At 42.5% G+C, this 19,766-nt stretch overlaps 1 protein-coding gene across 2 annotated transcripts in view; it reads right to left on the bottom strand.

Annotated features, from left to right (window-relative positions):
• The window catches only part of SEC16B (SEC16 homolog B, endoplasmic reticulum export factor), a 392,979-nt gene that overhangs the window by 37,084 nt on the left and 336,129 nt on the right, over nt 1–19,766 (bottom strand). For both annotated transcript variants that reach the window (XM_077453184.1, XM_077453185.1), the window contains one exon: nt 7,336–7,434. In XM_077453184.1, the coding sequence (XP_077309310.1) occupies nt 7,336–7,434 (99 nt within the window). The remainder of the gene's footprint in view (nt 1–7,335; nt 7,435–19,766) is intronic.

Genomic DNA, 19,766 nt, shown 5'->3' with positions numbered 1-19,766 from the left:
GTTCATCCTCCAAAAATTAGAAGACCTGGAAAATAGGTCCAGAAGGAGCAATCTGCGCTTTGTTGGCGTCCCTGAGTCGCTCCCTGCAACTGCCCTATCGGAGTTTTGCTCCAAACGTATCCCGGAAGCTATGGGCCTACCAGGCCCTTTCACGGTCGAACGCGCCCACCGCATGGGTTCCTTCAATGCTGAACGAAAGTCCCCTCGTCCCATCATTGCAAAATACCTCAACTATGCTGACAAGTCGCTCATTCTCCAGAAATTTAGACAGTCCCCCGACCTCTACATTGATGGGGTTAGAATACTCCTTTTTGCCGACTACTCTCTTGATGTCTCCAAGAGGAGGAAGGCCTTCCAGCCAATTTGTTCTGAAACTGTTCAAGCAGCAAATAAAGTTTACTCTGGCCTTCCCGGCTACTCTACGGATAAAGTCGCCTAAAGGTGACCAACTCTCCTTTCAGGACCCATCGGAAGCGGAATCCTACCTCAACACGTTGAGACCGGACTTACACCCTCACACGCCTTCCAAATCTGGAACCAATCTCCGCTCCCTGGATCAACGTAGCCCATGCAAGGATTCTCCTAAACATTTCCGGCCTTCAGCTCCCGACCATCGGAGCCGCAACACCCTGCGCTGATCTCCATTGGCTCGTTCACTGGATTTCTACCTCTCTACCTCAGGTCGTATGACTTGGTTACTGTTTTTCCCGGGTGCTCCCTCCTTATTTCTTTTCGTTTTCTTCTTGGCTTCTTCCAGAGCGCCTGACTTATCCTTATCCTAATCTTGACCTGACTTCGCTGCCCTCCTGTTGCAGCCGAGATCTGACTTTTAGCCTCCGGCTCCCTGCTGGTCTGAAGGGACCTATCCAGCCCCGGGCATGGCCCCATCCTGGGGTTAATAGTTATTAGTTGATAGCCAATAGCTAACCATTTTTGGCAGCCCACCCGGTTGTTCTCTCCCTAATCCACATTACTTGGCCCCTTAGCCATCCTACCGCAGTGTAATTGTTACTCTATTTTATTTGTACTTGTTGTTTAATCCATTTTGGTTCACAGGTACCCATCATATTAAGTTATGCCATATAGCTGTTGTTATGTTGTTATGATCTATGTTGGACGTGTGCCTTGTCTTTTTCTTCAGGAGTCCACTGTGCACCTTATTCCGGCCATCCCCATCAGGTGGTCCCGGTCCCCATAGCTCCTATATCCCCCCAGTGGCTCTCGGGTACTCGGGCTATACTGACGCCCTTTTTCTGCACGGGGTCCCGTGTGGGGAGCCGTCTCGCACAGTGTTCTCATGCGGAAAAAAGTGAAGTTTGCACTAATAGATGTTGTATATTGTTTAATATCCCTTCCTACCCCGACCTCTCTGTCCTTCCTCCCCCTGTCACCCTCCCTATCCTTTTGCCCCCCAGGTGCGCTTTGCCTGTGGGATGGTTGCCTTCGCACTACATCAGTCCCAACTCTAAATACATTTTATGCTCTCCTCTTGCTGATACTTTTCTTACACGGCCGCTCTATTTATTCCCCTCCTCATTGTAATCTCTTAGGGTAGTTTCCTGGAATGTGAAGGGTCTCCGTTCTCCTCACAAGAGGATGAAGATCCTTCGCCATCTTAAAAGATTGAAGACTGACATAGCCTTGCTACAAGAAACCCACCTCCCAGCTTCTGATTTTCATCGTATGCAGAAACTGTGGGTGGGCTCGGTATTGGGTTCAGAGTCGGTTGGACGCAAAGCGGGTGTTCTCCTCTTAATTCACAGGAACCTTCCCTGTTCCGTCCTATCCACTTACGCAGATGACCAAGGGCGGTTCCTTTCGGCCCGAGTAAAAATAGGGTCAAAGGAACTCCAGATATCCAATGTATATGCCCCCAACAGTCCCTCTAAAGCCTTTTATTGTCAGTTATCCACCTGGCTCCTTGATGTCTCACACGTTCCTCATTTAATTGGTGGGGACTTTAACGACCTCATGGATCCGGTAGTCGACAGATCCTCCCCGAAGTCCCCTTCCGCTATTCCCTCTCATGCCACGCTTAACCCTTTCGCCTCTACTATAGAGTCACTACACCTCACAGACATCTGGCGTCTATCCCATCCAATAGATAGGGAATATACTTTTTACTCCAACCCCCACAAGGTCCTGACCAGGATAGATTACTTTTTCAGCTCCGATAATCTTCTTCCCCTGATTTCTGACTCGGAGGTGGGGGATATAGCTATCTCAGATCACGCCCCCATAGCTCTCACTTTGGATCGTCTAGATCTCCCGCCTCATCCCAACATATGGCGATTCCCCTCCTTCCAGCACGGTAATACTGATTTCAAGGCCTATATGGAGCGCTCCTGGGAGGAATTCTCCTTGGCCAACTCCCCCCATCTGGATGACCCCAACCTCCTTTGGGATGCTGGGAAAGCATTCCTGAGGGGACGTATCATTTCCTATGCCTCTACCTTTAAACGCCATTCCATGGTCAAATTTAAATCAGCTAGCACTCGACTGCACAAAGCCCAAATCTCCCTTAACACCTCTACCTCCTCTGCGGACAGAGATGAATGGGCCGCCGCCAAATCCTCCTTTGACGCTTGGGCCTCCACCCTTGAGCTCACTAAAAAGGCACATTTTGACGCCACCCTGCACAAATTTGGGAACAAGTCCGGAAAGCTCCTCTCCAGACTATGTAAGGGCCCCACCCGCCCGACTCACATTACCTCCCTTCGGGATAAATCGGGGTCCATCCACTCTACTCCCCCTGCCATTAACAAGACCATGTTGGAATTCTACTCTGCTCTCTATGGCCCTGACCCGATCGATGTACCTACTGCCGGTCTTTCCTTGACAAAGTTCATCTGCCCCACATTTCCCCCGCCCAGCTTGAAACCTTGAACTCCCCTATCACCCTAGCCGAAATAGAACGCACCATCAAACACCTTCACCCTTCCAAAGCCCCTGGCCCTGACGGGTTTAACGGTGAGTTCTACAAAACCCTCCTTACTATCACTGCTCCTGCGCTACATTCCGTCTTCTCAGGTATCTGGTCGGGGGGCCCGTACCTGCCCACGGGCAACCAAGCCATTATTAAACTTTTGGCCAAGAAAGGAAAGGACCCCTTGGAACCAGGTTCCTACAGGCCCATTTCATTGCTCAACCTGGATGTTAAAATCCTGTCAAAAATTGTGGCCACTAGGTTGGCGGACATCCTCCCTGACCTCATTCACCCTGCCCAATCCGGTTTTGTTAAGGGTCGTACGCCCACTCTGAATATACGGAAGGTACTCCTGGCCCTTGAACAAGCTAAACGAGATCCAAAGGGAGACTATGCCATCATTACCCTGGATGCTGAAAAAGCCTTTTGATAATGTCAGCTTTGATTGGCTCTCACTGTCCCTTACCAAAATGGGTTTTTCGGGTCCCTTTTGCCATCTCATAAATACCATGTATTCGACCCCTTCAGCCAGGGTGGTGGCAGCGGGACTCCTCTCCGAGGAGTTTCGTCTCCACAAGGGCACTAGCCAAGGCTGCCCTCTGTCCCCTTTATTGTTTAACATCGCCCTAGAACCCCTCTCCAGATATCTCTCTCAGGTCGCTCCCTTGAGCGGCATCTCTGTAGGACCTTTTGAGCTCCGGACATCTCTCTTCGCAGACGACATCGTAATTTTCACTTCAAATCCTGCTGTTGACATCTTACATATTAAAAGTATCTTTGACACCTTCAGGTTATGTTCAGGGCTCCGTATTAACTATGCCAAGAGCGAAATCCTCCCCATTGGTACTCATCCCTCACCCCCTTGGATACATCATTCCCTTTTCCAGGTGGCCCCGTCACACATCACCTACTTGGGAATAAAAATAGGGAAATTGCCCTCCTCACTATACCACCTCAACTTTCCCCCTCTTTTTACTAAACTTAATCAGGAGTTATCTAACTGGATGGATCTCCCCCTGTCGCTCCTGGGAAGGTGCCACCTGGTCAAAATGATTAGCTTCGCTAGACTGTTATACCCTCTGCAAACTATTCCCCTATTGTTTAAACATAAAGATGTTGCTGCCCTTAATTTGAATATCTCTAAATTTTTATGGCGTGGTAAAAAGCCTCGTATAGCGTTCAAAAAACTGCACCTTCCTAGGGGCGAGGGGGGAATTGGTTTACCTCACATTAGACTGCATAACCTTGCTTGTTTACTTAGGACTAGCCTTGATTGGATTGCCCAACAATCCCGTCACTCGAACTTTACTCTGGAATCTGCTATGGCTCACCCCTACTCCTTAGTAGCCCTCCTTCATTGCAGATGGAAGACTGTCCCTCTCCCGCTTCAACACAACCTTTTGTTACGAGACACGGCTTTGGCCTGGAGGGAGGTCAGAAAACTCCTCAAGCTCCCGGCTCTCATCTCGTGCCACTTGCCGATTCAAGGGAACCCTGCCTTTCTACCTGGTCTCCACTACAACTCCTACGGAATATGGGGGCAACATGGACTCTCCAAATTTTCCTCACTGTGTAACCCCTCATCTGGGAAGCCGCTGCCCTTCTCGACCGTGGCATCTTTGTTTTCCTTGCCGGTCTCACACGCTTTCTATTTCAACCAATGCACCAGCTTCATCTCCAGTACATGTAAAGCCGAATCTCTGAGGTTCAAATCTAGCTTCCTGGACCACCTGCTTCAATCTGGACAGTATTCCATCTCGGACATATACAAACCTCTCCTTTTGAGCTTCTCTCCACCGCTTTTGTCTACATCTATTGCCAACTGGCGCAAAGACTTCTCGGATCCGGGATTAGTTGACAAACTTCTGCAAGGCCTCCGGGAGGTCCTCCGCCTCACACCTAACGAGACCTGGAGAGAAACCCAGCTAAAAATAGTTCACCGAGCGTTTATTCCTTTCCTCTCCTCGAAATCCACGGTTGACGGAACTCTCTGCCCATTATGCTCGGCTTCTAGACCCTCACTATCCCACCGCTTTTGGTCGTGTTCTTTCATCTCCTCCTTTTGGGATCAAGTTATAGCCTTTATTTTGAAGATCACCCTACTGAAACTGCCCAAGGACCCCCCCCTACTGATCTTTGGCTACTGGGACCCAGTTCTGCTGCCCTGGTCTCTCTTCTCCACAGCCTCTACCCCTGCTAAGCCGGCCGTCCCTCCTCCCTCCAGAGATTGGATCCTGATTTGCCTACTCATCGCTAGACGCCTTATCCTCAGGAACTGGCTCTCCTCTCAAAGCCCAACTATCTCCCAACTCAAACATGAATCTCTTGCCCTCCTGTACAGAGAACGTCTCCTCACAGACTTTAAAAATGCCAAATCCAGGTCCCGTTTTCTTCTCCGATGGCAACATTTTATCTCTTCAGCCCTTTCTTCAGATGACCAACGTGCTTTTTCCACTCTAGCTTTCTCCTTTGATGAGCCGATCTCTGAAAATGAACGCCTACCCATGATCTCCCTGCCCACTGCTGTCTCTGGTGATCGTGTTAACACTCATTCCATATACCTGGGACTACTCCATCAAGACTTTTTTCTCCTTTGGCAACCGCCACCCCCCCACGCCCCCCCCCCCTTCTGCCCTCCCTGTTTTCCCCCGGTTGAAATTTTGTTTTTCATCATGTCAATCATTTCCTGTTTCCCAGTGGTTAGTACACAGATCCATCCAGTTTTTCTATGCTCACTTTACTCGCCTAGATACGGTATTTTAGCTCAGGTTATGTTTTCGTAAGAAGACTGTTTTGGTCTCACTAAAGAAGCCTTCTCATGCTATCTATCCCCCTATGTGTTTAACTCCTTTGGCTTATACATCAGCCCTGTTAACTGTAATTGTCTTTACATGCTCTGCTTTGATGATCTCCCTTTGTGCTTTCCCCTGTTTTTTTTTATATCACTGCTGTACTACCCGAAAAGTCTGATGGTAAACTGTCTTAATGTCTTTTGTTCAATTTTCTCAATAAAAACATGTTAAAAAAAAAAAAAAAAAACATGAATATAAAAAACAAGTTGCGCTTGCAATCCAAAGTCTATAGCAAGGCTGTTAGAATGTTTTAATTTCAAGGGGGGATTCTCCCAAAGTCTCCAACAAGATGACAATGATAAACCCAACTGTTGTGGGCACAGAGGAGAGCCCAGACTGACCTATACGAACTGAAAGTTTGCTCAGCCATCCCCTGCAGCAATGCCCAGGAGACAGACGACAAGCTCACATTTCACAGGGATTGTATCAAGGTCTCCTTTCCGATTCCTACTACTACATTGGAGTCTTAGTCCCTCTAACTCTGTGCATTTGGTAGTGATGGCAGTCTACTTCTCTGTGGTTGGTAATGGTGGCATGCTACCTCAGTATGGTTGATTGTGGTGACATGCTACCTCTGTATGCTTTGTAGTAATAGCATGCTACCATGGTACCTCATAGATTGGTGGGCATGGAAAAAGATGGGTGTTCCTAAAAGTAATGGTTTGCTGTGAAACACTTTTTCTGCATCTTCATACAGCGGCTTTCTTTCCAGTTCTCTGTTTTTGATATCTCAGAGCTGTAAAGGAAGTAATTGATGAAAGAATTTAATCTGCCAGATGCTGTAATCACAGGTATGAATGAGAGGCAGGTACAGTAACTCTATAATGCCCAGCATATAGAACTGACTGAGGGTCCCGTTCTGATTGATTTCTGATAGGTCATGCATTACTTCTTAAGCCTACCAAACCAAAATGTCTTTCTATTACTGAACCAGTAGGCATATATCACCCTGTCCTCCAGGCTAGTCCTCCCCTGTTTGTTAATGCTGTCATTCTACTTCTGCTTGTTGTTTACCATAGAGGAATTGAGAGGAACTCTAACCTCAATACAGAAAAAAAAGTTTGTGCAGGAGAAGGCTAGAACGCCTGTTGGAAATTGTATTTGTGTGTGTGTTCCTATTGCAGGTTTTCCTTTACTTCCTGTCTGATAATGTTGTCAGTAAGCAAGGCTAAATCTCTCTAACAGAGCCCCGGATAACAATATAAACCAGGCAAAGAAAGTTGTTGGCTATAAATACACTTTATGGGAGATTTACTAAAACCGGAGTGTGCAAAATCTGGTGCAGTTCTGATTATAAACCAATCAGCTTCCAGGTTTTATTGTCAATGCTCAATTGAACAAGCTTAAGTTAGAAGCTGATTGGATACCATCCACAGCTGCACCAGATTCTGATTGCCCCTGTTTTAGTAAATCTCCCCCTTTAAGTAGAATGGAGCAGAAACAGTATGCCACCACCAAATATTCTTGGGGATGGGGGGTCAGAAACACATGTATAAATTTGTTGTGGTTCGCAGTTGATATACTGTACTGCATAAGTGCAATATTACGTATTTTTACCTGAGATAAAGATTTTGCAGTTTGTGGATTACTTGGCGTGATTGGAATTTCTTTGGTTGGCTTGGAACGAAACCAGCTAAACCATCCAAATGTAGAGCCCTGCGTGAAAGAACAGATTAATCACCCTTTAACTGGAAATTAACTTGATTTAATTCCATCAGAACACAACCAAGGCAGTCATTTTATAAACTGCCCTAATAACTAAATATACAGTAGCTAATCAAAACACCAACAAGTATTATTAGGGAAGTGAAGTAACTCACCACAAGCTAACAACATTCTACCTTTATTCCCTTGTCTTCTCTAAATTGATTAATTTGATTAGCTGCTATGGGCTACTACCTTTAATTCATAACTAATTTTTTTGGATATAATTACTAAAAAGCAGTTCCATCAAAACAGATTCATTTGTTTCAATGGAATCAAGCAAGGTTTAGACCAGGGGTCTAGAAACTTTACAAAGAAAGGGTCAGTTTAATATCCTTCAGACTTTAGGGGGACCGGACTGTAACCAGTGGGAGTAAACAATGCCCGATCTTTGGTATCAGGGGTCGTTGGGAGGAATAGTGCCACATTTTTGTTGGAAGGAATAATGTCCCATTGTTGGTGTCAGTGACATGAATTGTGCCCCATTGTTGGTATCAGTGACAGAAAAAATGCATCAAGGGCTGAATAAAGGCAAGCAAAGGGCCACATCTGGCCCCAGTGCCACAGTTTGGAGACCACTGGTTTCGACGATTATCAGCCTTTACTGCTATCCAAAATATTAATATATTAAAAGCCCACTGCCACAAAAAGCATTGTATACTGAAAACTGGATGTGGTTAATACATATAAGTGGACTTTTAATACTCCCAATTAGGAAAAGAGGTTATATCAAGAAGAGAAGATTGATCACACGCTTGAATCCAAAAGATGCTGTAGAGATTTCTTTATTGTCACGAGCCAGCCAAGATTGCAATTATGATCAGTTGACGCATTTCACACAAAAAGAACCGTACTTGTTGTGACAAGCATGGTTATTTTCGTGTGAAACGCGTCAACTGGTCATCAGTGCAATCTTGTCTGGCTCATGACAATAAACAGATCTCTACAGCATCTTTTGGATTCAAGTATGCGATCAATCTTTTTTTCTCTTCTTGATGTTGCCTACGGTGGGGAGCTGGGATTAGCACCTTGGACCGGGTGTGTCCATTTTTTGCCTGAAGTGGTGTGTGCACCCTTGTTCTTTTTCCTAGGAAAAGAGGTTGGTCTTACATTATAATAAAAATAGAAAATTTATTTAAATCACATAAAAACACATGATGAAAACAAGTACATGCACATGTCTATATGGTACACTGTCCCACATATAAAAATTGGAGCAGAAAGCTGATAAAGGAAAATTGAATGGATGGCCCAAAAATGTTGATGACACTTGAGTCCAAGAAGATCCCTTCAGTGATCCATTGGTGCTGATATTTGTGACTCTATCTGTTTGGCTCCTAGACAGAAGGGATCTTCTTGGACTCAAGTGTCATCATCATTTTTGGGCAATCCATGCGGTTTTCCTTTATCAGCTTTCTGTTACGATTTGTATATGTGGGACAGTGTACCATTTAGACATGTTTATGTACTTCTTTTCATCATGTTTTTTTATGTGATTTCAATAGATTTGATATGTTTTATTATAATGTGAAACCAACCACTTTTCCTAATTGAGATTATAGTGGCAACCTTAAAAGTCCATTTTCTTTTTCTGCTTTGGGAGAAACTGCTGGGAGAACCTATAACTACACCAATAATAATAGTTTCCTTTAAATATGCTACCATGACTTCCCAAGTACCCTTGGCAGACCAAAATATAAATAAACACATATAAAATAAGGGGTTTATATCCTGAATAAAATCATTATATGACATAATCTCCTTATAATTACCAAAATCAGCATTTTTAGCCTGCTAAACATTCAATTATGATTTCTGCATCCTTATTGGGGTCCCAGGCAACAGTAAAGGTCTGGCTTGGGATCAAAGATAGTTCTAATCTACAGAAACCCAAAAACACAGTTCTTGTTGAAGTGTTCTTTTAAAAAGGTCTGTATGGGCAATGTTCTTCCACAGACTAAGGAATTAAAAAATCACGGTAACCGGAGAATCCTTCACTCAACATGGTAAAAAGATGAGTTTTCCATCACGTGCGTTTCATATGCTGCACTTAAGTACTTATTTGACATTGTCCTTAATCCCTGGAAACCTCTTCAAATGCCAGTTCAAATAGGATTAATAAAGATGAAACTTAACCTTTATTAAGATAATATTAAGAGTGACATATAAAACATTACACATTTTGTTAATGTCAGAAATCTAATTCGTGTCCCTTGATGTGAATTACCAAAAGTTCTCACCAACTGTCAGGTTATCCAGAATTTGAGTCATAATTCATAGGAAGTAATTACGGTGAATATATTTATTGGATGCTTCAAATGAAACAAAGGTTTATAAAGTGAAGTTAAGTGAACCTAGGTTTGATCAATTCAACCCTGTGAAGAAAAAGCCCTTTTATATTCCACTGCTTAAGGCCTGATAACTGAAGTAAATACATGTTCACTTGACTTCAATTTACTTCAATAAATTTTAATAAATTATCCAGAAAGTTCAGCTAGTTCCTCCTCAGGATTTTATCAATTAAGAAAGTGAGATGGGGAAAGATCTGTGCATCATGCTAGATTATACACCTAAAAATGTATTTTGTTCCTATACAGGATACAGTATTAATTCAAATGTGGTCACCACTTCACAGAAATGATGCCCTGAAATTGAAAATATGTAAAAAAAAAGGAAAACTGAAAGAATAAGCATCCTAAGGCTCCATTCACATATGTTACGTGACTTCGGAGTGCAACGTTAGTGCAACTTTGACACAACTTTGAATGGGTGCAACTTGGATGCGACTTTTGCATTGTCCAGTGATACCACGGACAACTGTTGCATATATAACATTCAGATGTGACTTTCATGCGACTTTTGAGGGTTTACATCGCAGTCTATGAAACTCAAATCACATGAAAGTCAACCAAAGTAGTGAAGGAAACTTTTTTCACTTGACTTCAATTCAGTTCAATACATTTTAGTAAACTATTCAGAAAGTTCAGTTAGTTCCTCCTTTAGGATTTTAATAATTAGGAAAATGAGATGGGGGAAGATCTGTAGCTCATGCTAGATCATAGACCTAAAAATTAATTTTGCTCCTATACAAGGTATTACTTCAAATGTGGTCACCACTTCACAGAAATTATGTCCTGGATTTGAAAGTATGTAGGGAAGGAAAACTGAAAGAATAAGTGTCCTCAAGCCGGGTTCACACACTTGCAGCTGCAGGTTCATGGCTGGGGTCCTGTGCGTGTTGGTTCACCGGTTCATGTGCAATTCAGTTCCACATTTTTGTCTGGATTCGCACTTGAACCGGACTCAAGCATGCCCCGGACCCTTTTTCAATTGTGACAGTGGCCACCCCTGACATGTGTGAACCGGCTCCATTGAGAGCCAATCACACTTGCCTGTCATGTGAATTGGATGCGGGGAAACCCACATCCAATTTACATATGTGAACCCAGCCTAAGGCTCCAGTCACACTTGTACGGATCCAAAGTCACGCGACTTTGAAGTGCAACTTTGGTGGAACTGTGAGGCAACTTTGGATGGGTGCAACTTGGATTCAATTTTGGCTTTGACCAGTGATAACGGACAACTATTGAAAAACTGTTGCATGTATAACATTCAGGTGCAACTTTCATGTGACTTTTGGGGGTCTACATTGCAGTCTATGGTACTTAAGTCACATGAAATTCAACCAAAGTAGTGCAGGAATCTTTTTAAAGTCGTTGCGACTTTATTTCACATATATTTGAATGGTTGTCATCGAAAACATGGGGTGCGACTTGTCATGCGACCTTGGTGTCCAAGGTCGCATGACAAGTGTGAATGGAGCCTTATGCTTGGCTTCTGCAGTCTTAGGAGTAGTGTTCTGAGGCACAGTCCACTATGCTGTAACAACATTATTTTAGGCTGCACCGATCTACCTGAACTACCAACTTGTCATGTGTGCAATCGCATTTTTGTCCCACTAACAGCTGCAGGTCTCAGACTACAGATCAGAAATCAATTATCATGGTGACCAATTATGTGATCACCATGACAGCCAATCAAGATGGTCACTAGAATATTTGTTTCCTAAAAGATTTTACTATGTACCTCTCTCTGCACAGTAGCTTCAGCTGAGCAGAGAGAAAGAACCACATTGCTACAAAACAGTACAATGTGTAAAAAAATGAACTACTAAGAACTGTCCTGTGTAAATGATGCATTATTCCATTTTTGTGTCGATTTATTGGCTTACAATAAAGAAAACATTTTAAGGATATTATCAAAACTGTGTACCAAACAAAAATATTACATGCCTTTGATCAATGTAAAAATTAACGAGTTATTTGATGGATTCTGATGCTGCTACAGTGCGTTGTGTTTTTCGCAGCTAGACTCCAATGACCTCTGGTCATGAAAGGTTATAGGACCTTAACCTTGGAATAGATGGAATTGAACTGAATTTATTTACCCATGAGAAGAGGCATTTATAGTGGGAATATTAAAGTAGAGCTATAGGCAAAACATTATTTTTTTTCATTTTGGGTAGAAGGGAGGGTTATAACACCCATCAGATTTTTTTTATCCATCTAAGTCCCATAGGAGAGATTTCCCTTAACTTCCCATCCATCCCATAGCCAAACTAGAAGTTATAGGAAATCATTGAAATAAATGGTATTCTTTGGGGATCCCCAGGTCACCAGAACTAGTGTCCCCATCGGAAGATTTCCCCTCTAGTACTATTCTGGGGACAACTCGAAATGTGGGATTTCTTTTACTTTCGCTGTCAATGTTAATGGTAAATAGGACAACTAGAGAGGGTGAATCTCCCTAATGAGGGACACAGAAGGAAATAAAAACTCACAAGTTTTCTAATCCCTCCCCACTCTATCCAAAACTTAAAAAAAAAAAGTTTTGCCTTTAGTTATACTTTAACACCTTGTGCACATGGTAATGATTCCTCATTATAAAGAGTTGTAAAATTAAGAAACAGTTTTCCAAGCCTACTGACTCTAGTAGTGTGGGTATATTGTTTCAGAATGGTTTGGATAAATGTCTAAAAATACCAAATATAAACTGCTACTTTTAATTATAAGAAATACATATTGATCCAGTGAGCCTTTGGGATCAATAAGATTTTTACCTTAAAACTGGGCTACTCTTAATAAGGCTTTTTAACTTTCATCTAAATTGGCTACTGGTTCTGAGGATGCATTTTTTTTTCTTTCTTACTGGTTGAGTTTTTGAACATTTATCTTTCTTCACATAAGAAAAAGAAAATGTGACTTGACACACCAATAATGGCAACCTCCATCCCTTACTAATAAATACAAAAAAACAGGAAGGAAAAGTGGGACTTTAAATGAGGCTTGGCATGGGCAAATCATCATACATGGAATATGATAAACAGAATTTATAAGATTTATTTTCACAATCATGTAAATATACCATATTTATAAAAAGGGGTAAGAGAGGAAATAGACCTGGCGCTATACCATATACCACTACAAATCTGTACGTGAGAACTCTGTTATGTGTAATTTTCAGCGTGCTGGCAATTAAATGGAAATCATATAATAAAAGTCATAAAATGGGAAATGCTCATCCTAATATTACTATTAATAATACTAAAGTGCAAGTGATAGACCTGTGCATAAAAACTTTGTAATTTTCAGCGTGCTGGCAATTAAATAAAAGACATGGAAAAAACCATAAAGTGGAAGTTGCTTATCCAAAAGTGACTCAGACAGTATGCTGCTAAAGTGCAAGTGCCAGTGAATTTACATGTGCCAATAGCTATATGTTATCCTACGTGAATTATAGAGTAAAACAAAATGTGTTATCTTAAAACTACTAAAAATATGGTGACTATATTTTGTTTATAAGGTGTTTTGCACAAAATATCATGCAAAGTATAATCAGAAATAATTTCGTGATGACTGACACACTGCAAAAAGTAAAAGTGAAGATATGTGCAGTGCAGGAAAAACTAACAATGAAACTAACTAACAGATGACGTCTGTATGACGAAACGCGTAGGGCGTGGCCAAGCGACGTACACCTCTAGAATACACCAGGAAGCTGAGCGGGACTTTTAAAACCGTCTTAAAGCTGTAACACAACCGCATTTGCAAACTCTGCTTTTGTAAGTAGTTTTAATCTTTTTTCAATAAAAATGAGCTTTTAAACGTTATCACACTATGGATATGCCTCTCTTTTAATATACATAACGTGGCACACTATACTCACGGAGAAACGAGGGATCCCCAGTATTGCATCTGAAGCAAGCCAGAGAGCGACACAATAGCTGATATTGTGAAGGCTGATCCACCCCGGATGGGGTCCTTTTTCCGGTGAGAGCATAATATAGAAGTGACCACTGAACACGGGAAATAATTTTGGAAATTATCACTTCCCTCTCCTTCACGCACGGAAGATTCCGTCACTCACCAGAGACTTTTATTTTTATTTTTATATTTTTATATTTGTATATTTTTATATTTTTATTATTTTTTTCATTGTTAGTTTTTACTGCACTGCACATATCTTCACTTTTACTTTTTGCAGTGTGTCAGTCATCACGAAATTATTTCTGATTATACTTTGCATGATATTTTGTGCAAAACACCTTATAAACAAAATATAGTCACCATATTTTTAGTAGTTTTAAGATAACACATTTTGTTTTACTCTATAATTCACGTATGATAACATATAGCTATTGGCACATGTAAATTCACTGGCACTTGCACTTTAGCAGCATACTGTCTGAGTCACTTTTGGATAAGCAATTTCCACTTTATGGTTTTTTCCATGTCTTTTATTTAATTGCCAGCACGCTGAAAATTACAAAGTGTTTATGCACAGGTCTATCACTTGCACTTTAGTATTATTAATAGTAATATTCGGATGAGCATTTCCCATTTTATGACTTTTATTCTATGATTTCCATTTAATTGCCAGCACGCTGAAAATTACACATAACAGAGTTCTCACGTACAGATTTGTAGTGGTATATGGTATAGCGCCAGGTCTATTTCCTCTCTTACCCCTTTCAGTATCTTTCCACCCGTTCGGGTGGAAAAAAATAGAGGCTGCTCTTACCCAATTTTTTATATTTATATATTTTTACCTTTTGTATTGAGTGGTCCATAGCGCAATCTAACCCCCCCCCTAATCTCATATTTATAAAAAACCCAATTGAATCAATCAACAATAAATTAGTGGTCATATTGACTTGCATATAACATATATAGGCTCATACCATATAGTACAAACATTCAATAAACATGATTGGTAAATCGATTAAAAACACTGTTGAAAATCATCATATAAGCAAAATTAATAGGAAAAACTTCATGGATAACTCATACATCTAACATGAGCAATGCAAAAATAAATGCTTGCTTGGAACCAGGCTTGTCTTGACTTATTGGATCATAACTTGATGCGTTTCATTGCATTTACAGCCAATCATCAGGAGTAGGATGCATGCATTTTGGCTACAAAGTTGAATTAAATAAAAAAATAAATAGGTAAATAGAGTCTCAGATGATATACCATGCGTTCTAAAAGAGAGCAGGAGCTAGCGATTTATACGTTACCTATGGAATAGCCCATATATATAACCCAGCAGTTCCCATGGTGACAAAGGACAGTTGCCCTAGATGAGCTGTCTCCCCCCTGGGGTTGAGGCGGGGACAATCTCCCCTCCTCAACAACCAAAAGAAACCAGAGAGGGGTCCACGGGAAGCAGCAGCCATAGAGCGGGCCGGGCAGCCACAACACAGTGCCAAAATGTGAGGTGTGTACACATGGGATACAGGTCCGGACCTGTTTTTAATCGATTTACCAATCATGTTTATTGAATATTTGTACTATATGTTATGAGCCTAAATATTTTATGTGCAAGTCAATATGACCACTAATTTATTGTTGATTGATTCAATAGTTTTTTTTTTTTTTATATATAAATATGGTATGTTTAACAGGATTGTGAAAATAAATCTTATGAATTCAGTTTATCATATTCCATGTATCATCATTTGCCCATGGCAAGCCTCATTCAAAGTCCGACTTTTCCTTCCTTGCTTTTTGTATTTATCTTTTTTCACCTTGATAAACTACAGCATATAATAAGAATCTATTGTGTTTTGTTGTTTACTTCTTTTTTTAACAATTTGCTTCAGCCCATCCCCCCAATTTCCGCCTAGCCATCTCCACTCCCCTATAACCTGCCTGGCCGAATGACATCGGTGCCCTCATAACCCAGAATGCACCGGGAGCCCTGCTTGTCATCCTATTTACCAACAGTGGAGGAGGGGGGGCCTAGCAGCACATCATTGCTAGGCTCAGCTCTATCTCTTTATTGGCTCAGACACACCAAAGGGAGCCATTCGCTCCCACTGCTATCAACCACAGTCATTAAGGAAGAAACGGGGGGTGATGCTGAGCCCTGTTCTTTGTGTCACTGGACACATAGAGCGGGGCTCTGTGGCCAGCATGCACGAGTGCCCCCATAGCAAGTGGCTTGCTATGGTGGCACTTGGCAGGGGGGAAGAGCCAAAAGTGCTGACAAGGGACTTCAGAATAATGGGGTCAGAATCATTGCAAAGAGCAAGTAAGGTTAACTGGTTGAAGAGGCTGGCAAGGTGCTGTAACTAGCTTCCTGAAAACAGGAAACTCACCCATGTGATGGTTAACGGGAAGAACTGAAATCCACTGAATAAATGGGATGGGTCAGGGACAACAAGGGTAGGGAAAAAGGGATAGATGTGGCTGGATATCCTCCAGACAGGAAATGGTGGTGGGGGTGGGTGCTTTATATGACGTCTGTGAGAAGCTCATAGTGAAATCAGAGTAAGACATTTCCTGTACAGAAGAGGAGTCTGTACAACTGTTGTGGACAAAAGGTATTTTAGCTTCTTAAAAAAACACAAATTACAGCAGCTATGTATTCATTAAAAATAAGTCAATGTATTTTAAATGCAGCTAGTATAAATGTCAGGATTTGACTTGAAATTAGCCTTTTGTAATCCTCTGTACAGGAGCACACAGATTGGAAGAGGGCATAAGTGTGCATGTGTTTTTGTGCATAGAATCATAATTAGAGAGGCATTAGCAGGCATGCCTCATAGAGTGTGTGTTAACGTGAATGGTCCTTCAATCTGTTCCCAATTCCTGATTTTGAACTTGTGCTTGACCTACGTTACTAACTCGGCTTCTATGTCACCTGCTCTTGGATTTCCCTTGTCTGCCTAAAATTGCTGATCACCTCTGTTACCAACTTCTGCCTGGACTTCTGACCAAGGTTCTGCTTTTTGACTAGGTACTTCACCTCCTGCACATTGTCAACCTCTGCTTGTTGCCTGACCTTGATTCTGTCTACAATTTGATGCTTCCCTGTTCACCTACTACCATCACTGGCTTGTGACCTGACTCTGCTCATCGGTGCATCACAAGTTATAGTAGCCAGTCACTTTTGCTGTTCCATCATGTTTCAGGCCCTTTCATTTTCCAGGGGCACTTAGACAGGAATTGTGCAACAGGCCAATATTGTCATCTTGGTCCCATCATACAAGTACATGGCAAAACAACACTACTTGGGTGCTATCAGACATTCTGTATTCATATATACTAACAAGGAACATAGTGACAGGAAGAGCTAATTGATGTCTGTATCAGTCTATTGCTGCCCACTTATTGTCCAATGACAGTTTATAGGTGGAGAGTGGACCTAGCTGTAACTGCAGTAGAGAGTCAGGACACCAGGCTGGGTGTACAATCTGGCAGGAATGTGTAAATCTTGGAACTGGATGGACAGGAATTCAAATCCTTTGGCAGGTAATAAAGATACTGTATATATATATATATATATATATATATATAGATATAGATATAATTTCAACTGCATATTCAACTGTTTGTCTTGAGTAGGGATGAGCTTCGAGTTCGAGTCGAACTCATGTTCTACTCGAACATTGCCTGTTCGCCTATTCAGCGAACAGTGAACAATTTGGGCTGTTTGCAGCAAATTCGAAAAGCCAGAACACCCTATACAAGTCTATGGGAGAAATCTAAAGTGCTCATTTTAAAGGGTAATATGCAGGTTACTGTCCTAAAAAGTGTTTGGGGACCTGGGTCCTGCCCCAGGGGACATGGATCAATGCAAAAAAAAGTTTTAAAAACTGAAGTTTTTTCAGGAGCAGTGATTTTAATAATGATTAAAGTGAAACAATAAAAGTGTAATATTCCTTTAAATTTCGTAGCTGGGGGGTATCTATAGTATGCCTGTGAAGGGGCGCATGTTTCTGCTGCTTAGAACTGTCCCTGCACAAAGTGTCATTTGTGCAGGAAAAAAAGTCTTTTAAAATCACTTGCGGCTAAATTGTCGGCTCCCGTAATACAGAGAACACTCAATGAGTGTTCTCTGTATTAGCCGACAATTCATTCATTCATTGATAAAAAAAAAAAAAAAAAAAGCGTGGGGGTTCCCCTAAATTCAATTACCAGGCCCTTCAGGTCTGACATGGATATTAAGGGGAACCTCGTGTCAAATTTTAAAAAAAATTGACGTGGGGGTCCCCCTAAATATCCATACCAGACCCTTCAGGTCTGATATGGATATTAAGGGGAACCCGCATCAAATTTAAAAAAAAATTGACGTGGGGGTCCCCCTAAAAATCCATACCAGACCCTTTATCCGAGCACGCAACCTGGCAGGCCACAGGAAAAGAGGGGGGGACGAGAGAGCGGCCCCCCCTCCCTCCTGAACCGTACCAGGCCACATACCCTCAACATTGGGAGGATGCTTTGGGGGTCTGTGACCCCTCAAAGCACCTTGTCCCCATGTTGATGAGGACAAGGGCCTCATCCTCACAACCCTGGCCAGTGGTTGTAAGGGTCTGCGGGCGGGGGGCTTATCAGAATCTGGAAGCCCCCTTTAACAAGGGGACCCCCAGATCCCGGCCCCCCCCTGTTTGAAATGGTAAGGGGGTACAAAAGTACCCCTACCATTTCACAAAGAAAGTGTCAAAATGGTTAAATAAGACAAACACACTTTTGAAAAATTCCTTTATTAAAAATAAAAAAAATAAAAAAAAGATTCCAGCGGTGCTAATCCACTCTTGCTATCCAGCGACGGATCTCTGGGGTCCAGCGATGGATGATCATATCCAGCGACGGGGGATCTCTCAGTCCAGCGCTGTCCATACATCCTTCTTCTGTCTCCACTGCGGATGTAACGCAAGTTTCCGTTACATCAGAGGGGGCGGGGTCACCCATACGTCACTGGGGAACCCCTGGCTCCCTTCACCAGCATCAGAGGGGGCGGGGTCAGGTGACGAGTGGCCCCGCCCTCCTAATATAAGAAACGTCAGCGATGGGATCTCCGCAGTCTCCGCAGTGGAGACAGAAGAAGGATGTATGGACAGCGCTGGACTGAGAGATCCCCCGTCGCTGGATATGATCATCCATCGCTGGACCCCGGAGATTCGTCGCTGGATAGCAAGAGTGGATTAGCACCGCTGGAATCTTTTTTTTTATTTTTTTTATTTTTAATAAAGGAATTTTTCAAAAGTGTGTTTGTCTTATTTAACCATTTTGACACTTTCTTTGTGAAATGGTAGGGGTACTTTTGTACCCCCTTACCATTTCAAACAGGGGGGGGGGCGGGATCTGGGGGTCCCCTTGTTAAAGAGGGCTTCCAGATTCTGATAAGCCCCCCGCCCGCAGACCCTCACAATCACCGGCCAGGGTTGTGAGGATGAGGCCCTTGTCCTCATCAACATGGGGACAAGGTGCTTTGAGGGGTCACAGACCCCCAAAGCATCCTCCCAATGTTGAGGGTATGTGGCCTGGTACGGTTCAGGAGGAAGGGGGGGCCGCTCTCTCGTCCCCCCCTCTTTTCCTGCGGCCTGCCAGGTTGCGTGCTCGGATAAAGGGTCTGGTATGGATTTTTAGGGGGACCCCCACGTCAATTTTTTTTTATTTGATGCAGGGTTTCCCTTAATATCCATATCAGACCTGAAGGGTCTGGTATGGATATTTAGGGGGACCCCCACGTCAATTTTTTTTTAAGATTTGACACGGGGTTCCCCTTAATATCCATGTCAGACCTGAAGGGCCTGGTAATTGAATTTAGGGGAACCCCCACGCTTTTTTTTTTTTTTTTTTTTTTTTTATCAATGAATGAATGAATTGTCGGCTAATACAGAGAACACTCATTGAGTGTTCTCTGTATTACGGGAGCCGACAATTTAGCCGCAAGTGATTTTAAAAGACTTTTTTTCCTGCACAAATGACACTTT

The sequence above is a fragment of the Lithobates pipiens genome, unplaced genomic scaffold (genome assembly GCF_037356315.1).
Source record: "Lithobates pipiens isolate NorthernLeopardFrog02 unplaced genomic scaffold, aLitPip1_a1.2 Scaffold_23, whole genome shotgun sequence".
Lineage (NCBI taxonomy): Eukaryota > Metazoa > Chordata > Amphibia > Anura > Ranidae > Lithobates > Lithobates pipiens.
Note: the sequence above shows the minus strand (reverse complement) of the source record. Positions and strands in the feature narration are given on the sequence as shown.